General features: G+C 36.8%; 1 protein-coding gene across 1 annotated transcript; it reads right to left on the bottom strand.

Annotated features, from left to right (window-relative positions):
* Positions 1-6,102: 6,102 nt before the first annotated feature.
* On the bottom strand, positions 6,103-6,525 carry LOC138901293 (uncharacterized). The gene has a single exon (XM_070189046.1). The coding sequence runs from the start codon at positions 6,523-6,525 to the stop codon at positions 6,103-6,105; it is 423 nt and encodes a 140-aa protein (XP_070045147.1).
* Between the last annotated feature and the right edge of the window lie 900 nt (positions 6,526-7,425).

The raw sequence follows: 7,425 nt of genomic DNA, 5'->3' as shown, positions 1-7,425 counted from the left end.
TGTTGGATTCTTGATTTTTGATATTAATTTGATGTTTTTAGATTATGAGCGAGTTTGTGTGATGTTATTAAACTTGTGTGGATGTATTAATTTGATCTTGAAGGGCTCGAGTGAGTTTCAGATATGTTGCAGATGGTTTTAAACAACTGAAGAAAATTGCTATTGTTGACGGCCTGTAGCTCTCGCATTTGCGAGGACCTGTTCTCAAATGTAAGAATCGCATTTGCAAATATTAGCTTGCATTTGCGATGACTGGGCACTTTGTTTTTGAGAAATATATGCCGTATTTTGCGAACTGGGGAAATCACATTTGCTATTTTTATGTCGCATTTGCTATTTTTAGGCCGCACTTGCGACACTGGGCTGTGGCTGGACAGCTTCGCATATGCGAATCTTTGTTCACTTTTCCCAGTTGTTGGACCTTCACAAATGTGAAGGTTTTGTCGAATTTGTGACAACTAGGAGGCTCAGGCACTGATCTCATTGGTTCACATTTGCGATATCGGCGACTGGGTAGAAGTTGAGGATTTTGGGACATAGCTTATTTTACACCATTTTGAGACCTAAACTCCATAGAGGCCATTTTGGGAGAGCAATATCTTCCCAACTTGATAAGTTAGTAACTTTAACTTGTTTTCATTTAATTTCCATTACTTTTTGATGATTTTCATTATCAAATCTATGATTCTTAGAGTAGTACTTGGGGGTTTTGGGTAGAACTTAGGAACTTTATAAAATTGAATTTTAGACATCAAATTGAGGTCGATTTCGATATAAATCACATATTCGGGCTTGAGGGTGGATGGATAATCGCGATTTCGACCACGTGGGCCCGGGTTGACTTGTTGTTGACTTTTACAATTATATTAAAAATTGAACCTTTTTCGAGTGAGGGTAGTTTCTAAAGCTTGTTTTGACTTGTTTGAACAATATTTGACTAGATTCGGTTGGTTTGGAGGCTTGTTCTAAAGGGAAAGTTGCGTGGGATTATTGATTGTATTCCAAAAGAGGTAAGTGTCTTTGTTAACCTTGATATAGGGAATTAGGGTGTAATTGAGTCTATTTTCTACATGAACTACGTGTTGGGAGGGTTGTATATACAAGGCGACGAGTGTATATGTGTTGTCCATGTGATAAGTATGCAGGTAGAATTAACCATATTTATGCCATATTACGTTGTGCATTATGTCTTCAATGCTTTAGATAGATTGTATAATTATTTAATTTCTCATATTCATGTTATTTTCTATGTTGAGATTATTAAGATATTTGGCATTGAGATCGTAGTATAATTGGTACTAGAGCTTTTTGTGTCTCTTTTACTTTTTCCTTAACCACTTCACGATTCACTTTTTGAATTTTCACCTCCTTTGGGAGTATTTCAGCTTCAATAACAATTGTCAGTTCAACTTGTGCCTCAACTTCTTTTTCAGAATCTTCCACTTGTTCATTTTCTCATTGAAGTAGTTTCCCATTTCAAGTTGTGATAGCCATACAATGAGAGGCCGGACTATTCCCATTATCTTTTGGGTTTGCTATTGTGTCACTTGGGAGCCTACCCTTCTACTTCAGATTTTGCTCTCTTGATAGATATCTCATTTGCAATTCTAACTTTTGTATGGATGCGGTGTGAGAACCCACAAGCTTGGTCGTGTTCTTCGTTGAAGTGTCAGATCTTTCTTGATTTTGCAATACTAGTTCAAGCATATTTTCCAACTTGGACTCACTTGAAGAACTTTCCTTCTAATGTGGAGAGTTAGAATATTGCCCCTTTGGTGGAACATAGGGGTTTCAACTCCGATTTGAAAGGTTATTTTTGTTGTTACTCCTATTACCTTGATTTGAACTACCTTGATCATTTTTCCACTGTTGATGGCCTTGCCCTTGCGGGTTAGACCTCCATTGGTTTTGTTGTCCTGCACCTTGGTAGAGTTGTCTTTGACAACCACCTTGAGAGTTGTTGACATAATTTGCTTCTTCGTAATCCTCATTTGACAAGGGTTGCACATCTTCCACAATATTCACCTTTTTTGTTTGGCTTTCAGTGAACATCTTCGTCAACACATTGATGCTGGTTGCAAGCCCGACAATTACTTGATCTCTTTCTTGGTTCTCCTTAATCATGTTGGTCAAGAAAGGAGTACCATATGCAATTTCACCCATGGTGTCTTTCGAGTGCCAAGCTTGGTTATGTTTTGCCATCTTGTCAAGGATTTGTGTGACCCTTGCAAATGTTTTATCCATAAAGGATCAATCAGCTGCATGTTTGGCTATGGATTGATTCATAGGATCCAAGCCCATATAAAACTTCTCCAACAAGATGTTGTCCGGAAAACCATGATTCGGTGACCTCACTAGATATAGCTTGAATCAATCCCATGCCTCATGTAGATGCTCTCCCGGTAATTGCTTGAAGAAGCAAATTTTATCCCGGAGCTCAGACTTCTTGCTTTGCGGGAACCATTTTGATAGGAAAGCTCGGACAAGTTCGGGCCAAGTATGAATGGAATTAGGCGGTATATTTTGGATCCATTGTCTTGCACCATCTGAAACGTGAGTACTTGAACACCCTCAGCCTTAGGGCATCATCTGAAACGTGATTCTTCTTGTACATCGCACACACACCCAAGAAGTTTCTGAGATGTTGTGTCAGATCATCATCTGTGGAATTTCGGAAAACCCCCTCTGCCTTGAGCATTAGGATTAGACTGTGTTCCACCTTGAAGGTAGCAGCATCAACTCTTGGAGGGACAATGGCATTTGTATCCTCAATATACTCATTTATATCTGCAAATATGTTTTCTTCTTCCGGCTCACCCATGTTTACATAGTGACACCAAGCAAAGCACGCAAAGTATGATGGAATAGAATAAGACGTAAAGTAAAGCACACACTAATTAGTAATTTCAAAATCGTATTCTCCGGAGACGGCGCCAAAATTTGATATGCTCAAATTACACCTAAATAAATGGTGTAAGGCGGTCGATGTCAAATATAATAACCCAACTAGGTTGGGGTCGAATCCCACAGGGAATTGGTGCGAAAAGGTTACTTGAATAGTGTGAAACTTTACTTAATTCGTAATCCTACTCTGTTAGCTTAAAAAAGAGTGTTGTAATTATGAGTTATCGAGAAAACTATTTTGTTATGATAATGCAATCAATTTGACTAAGGAAACTAAGGTTGTGTCCCCATCAGTGGAATATGATGTTATCGGTGTTAATATGATATATTCCTAATGGAAAGTCCTTTGAAATGCACATGGTTTCTAAATGACTACCCAATATTTTCCAATAGTTAAGTAGTATTTTCTCTTTATGATTTTTCCAAATATAAAAGAGTTACAATTAAGAACAATCAATTTATTCCAAATAGAACCCACTTATCCCTAAGCGATTCTATTAAACAAGGTTTAAAGCCTTGAGTTTTTGCTATTCAATTCTACCAAACCCTAACCTACTTTTCCAAGTAAAGATAGAATAAAATGGCGTTAGTCAATATTTGCAACAACCAACATTAAATGAAGCATGAGAAATGAATAAATACCAACCAACCATTATATATATATATATATATATATTCAATGATAAATATATATATATATATATATTCAATGGTAAATATCCATTAATATTACACCCATTTAGGGCCCACAACTTTAGTATTTAAACTAGCTACTCATACTAGAATCCAAGAACAAAGCAATAAATAAAGTTATAAAGCTTACAAAGAGACAAGATTCTCTCTTCAAAAGCTTCCAAAATAATAGTGTATTCAATGCTCTAAATGTAACCCTTTTTTCAGACAAGATGTCCCACAAAAACCTTAGTTATTATCTTTATAATGGGCTAAAAGTCGGGGTCAAAATATGGAAAAATACCCCTACAGATCACATCTGCGATCGCAGAACGGGTCACAGAATCACTTCGCGGCCCGCATAATTACAACTCTGTCGCATAATTGAGTGTCCAGTTGCCCAGTTGTTCATCACAGATTTGTTATGCGGTCTGCATATTGATCTCGCGATCGCAGATGCCACCGCAAAATTGCTCTTGGAGAACACTTCCTTGTACTTATGTGGTCATTATGCGATCCGCACAAGCGTTATGCGACCACATAATAGACGCACACTCTTCTCTCAAAAACTGGGAATAACTGCTTCTTTTTGCGGTTGGTATGCGGTCCCAACATCACTTTTGTGGTCGCAAACCTGCCGCATTTTTGCCCTTCTATGGGTTTTTGTCATCTTTTCCGTGTTCTTCGTTTTTCAAGTTTGGTATGCTACAAAACACCAAAACTACATAAGAAATACCTTAAAATGCTTTAAAAGACGAGCGAAAGTCTATATAATTAGTATCAAAAGTGCCGTAATTCTACGGCACATCACCCATACTTCTGGAGGATAGTTCACTTAAAAATTAGATGGGCCATATATTGTGCAAGAAGCTTAGTCGAGTGGTGATTATAAGCTTATTGATGCATAAAGCTTAAGAATCGGTCCTATCAACGAAAAATTCTTAAAGTACTATCCTTGAAAGAAGATGCGCTCCTTAACACAAGAACATAAACTGCATGTTACTCCTAGACCGCAAGAGTATAAACTGTGTACGGCTCAAAAACAAAGAAGAGGTCCACTAGGTTGAAAACCTCGAAAGAGGTGGCCTAGGCAAAATTTAGGACATTAAAAAAACAAAATCTGAAGTACGGTATGACTTGATCCTCTTCACCGAGGTACGTAGGCGGCTTAGAGTTTCATTCTAAGTTTAGTCGCATGAGTTTAAAAATATATATATATATCCCCTAACACTATTCAAGTAAGGCATGACAGAGTAAAATCTGCTTGTTAGCACCTAAGCATGGGTCTTACATGTATCCTTTACCTTATCAAATGGTTGATGTATGAAAGTGGGCAAGTATATAGGCTCAATAGTAGATTAGTATCTCCGAGGAGATGGTTATAGTCATTTTGAAGGAGGCGAAATCTTAAAGTAGAAATTTTAAGTCTACCGGTTTTCAAGTGAAAGTCTTTAAAAGTTCGCCTAGTACAGAAGCAGAATCCGTAAAATCCATCAAGTCTCAGGTTAAAATGGTTCTTGAATTAAAGGCGCTTCTACGTCAAGGTATCATCTTTTTGGGCAAAAGAGCTCAAAGCTGAAAATTCCAACGTAGCTAAATGCGAAGGTAAAACATAAAATATTACCTAGAACTATCCTGGAGGAATTCAATTCTAAATTTTTCATATTTCATAAATTTTGAATTCTAGATTCTGATAAATCAAACGGTTCTTAATTTTGACATTTCTACACTATGATATGAATTTGTTTGGTGAAGTTGCGCAAATCTAAAACTGTCAATGTGTCAGAATCTAAAGTTGAATTCAAAATATTATGTGGGATAATTCTGAAGGTGTTTAATTGTGAATTTTGGATATGACTGAGATTTTGAAGTCTAATTTTCGTGAAATCAAACAATTCATAATTTTGACGTGTCTTCTCCAAGATATAAATTCTTTGGTGAGACTGCATAAGTTCAAAAAATTGTCAACGTGGTGGAATCTAAAGTCCGGTTCAAAATATTATCTAGGGTGACTCTTAAATTTTTCAATTGGACATATTAGATATATCTTAGATTTTAAAGTTTAGTTGGTAAAAAATCAAATAGCTCATATTTTTGACGTTCTCACATTGCTCTCTCTCTCTCTCTCTCTCTCTCTCTCTCTCTCTCTCTCTCTCTCTCTCTCTCTCTCTCTCTCTCTCTCTCTCTCTCTTATATATATATATATATATATATATATTTCCTACCAAAAAGGTGCAAATGTGACGAACAATATTATCTTCAAAGAAAAAGGAGGATGTATATTCAAATACAGAGAACTTACAGACATGAAGGACAATAATATTTAAAAGAAAGTCAAGTTCTATTACGTGGACGTCAATACAACATGCTAAGCCAGAAACTATTGATATTGATCCACACAACAAAAAACATCAATTAAAATGCATAATATAAAGTAAAGCCGATGGAGTTTTCATTTTCAAGAATAGTCGCTAGTTAACCAAATGCAAGAAAAAAACAAGGGAAAAATAAAATACCCTATATGGGCTAATATAAACACAACTTGTAATTGACCAAATCTTTAAGGGTGGTCTCTAAGTGTTGTTTTTTCATCTCCACATCGGCCAAGTCATCACCAGATGCCAAGAAAATATCAGAACATCTATAGTACTCCTCTTCAGTAGATGAGACTCTAGATTCAATCTCTTTAACCTCTTTCTTGGCCGCATCTCGGAGAGATCTTAATTGTTTCACCTTCTCCTTGGCCTCTTTGAGAGATTGACTGGTGAAAGACAGTTTCTCGACCTTCTCCTCCTTTTTAGTCAAGACAAGGTCAAGATGTTCCTTGGCTTTTAAAAATGACTCCAATTTTTCAATGTCCACAACCTTATCAGAAAGAGTTGATCGTGCCTGGTCATATGAAGTGTCAAGCTCAAAGAAAGACGTCAATCCACATCCTTTTCCATCCATCTACTCGAGAATCACTTGGATCTCGAATTGAAGAGAAGAAGAACATATGCAATAAGGTCAAAGAGTTTGGCATGAATTTTATCCCATGCATTCAAGATGAAATTCTGACGAAGGGTCAAGACATCCTTTCTTCCGTCAAAGATTGAAATTGTTGGTGCTGGTCGTTGGTGAAAATTAGGCCCCGATTTTTATCCAAGTTAGGAATGGAAGTCACCTCTCGACCTCACTTAGGTGTTTAGAAGGGATTTTCTCGAGTCTGGATCCGCCACAGATTCACTACTACCATGTGTCTTGCTTTGGTCTGATGCTATCGAAATATGAACATCGTTTGGCTGCATAGAAAAAGATAGACGGTCAGTGAAGTTACTTGGATATTATAGGATAATCTAAAAGTTTTAATCATTAACTTTTAATAGCCGTCAAAGTCCTTGAAGAACTGTCAATGATGTCAGTAATCTTGACTGCACCCAAATAAGTGTCTCCTTTTTTGTTTGAATATCGCTTCACCCTCTTCAAGTTTTGTTCACCATGACTACTATTACTCTCATTTTGGGATGGACATCTTTTGGAGGTAGGAATAATAGTGCCTAATGGAAATGAACTCTCATTCACTTTAGGAGCCCGAGCAGGTCCCTTATTTTTTTTTAAACTAAGTCCACTAGGCCTTGTGCATAGGGTTGGTTTTCATAAATATAAGCCAAAGGATTACACCAACTGAGGGGGACATGAACCTTACCTCCAAATATATAATGGAAAGCCAATTTGTTGTCCAAGCATGAGAAAACCAATTTGATCCTGTACAGTGTGTGAAGTTAGACCTGTAAGTTGGTATCATATACTCATCCTTAGATGACAGACAAATGGACACCAAACAAAATATAACCTAGGTCAACTATGAAA

This window comes from Nicotiana tomentosiformis, chromosome 11 (genome assembly GCF_000390325.3).
Source record: "Nicotiana tomentosiformis chromosome 11, ASM39032v3, whole genome shotgun sequence".
Classification (NCBI taxonomy): Eukaryota; Viridiplantae; Streptophyta; class Magnoliopsida; order Solanales; family Solanaceae; genus Nicotiana; species Nicotiana tomentosiformis.
The sequence above is the reverse complement of the archived record's forward strand: the minus strand, read 5'-3'. Positions and strand labels throughout refer to the sequence as shown.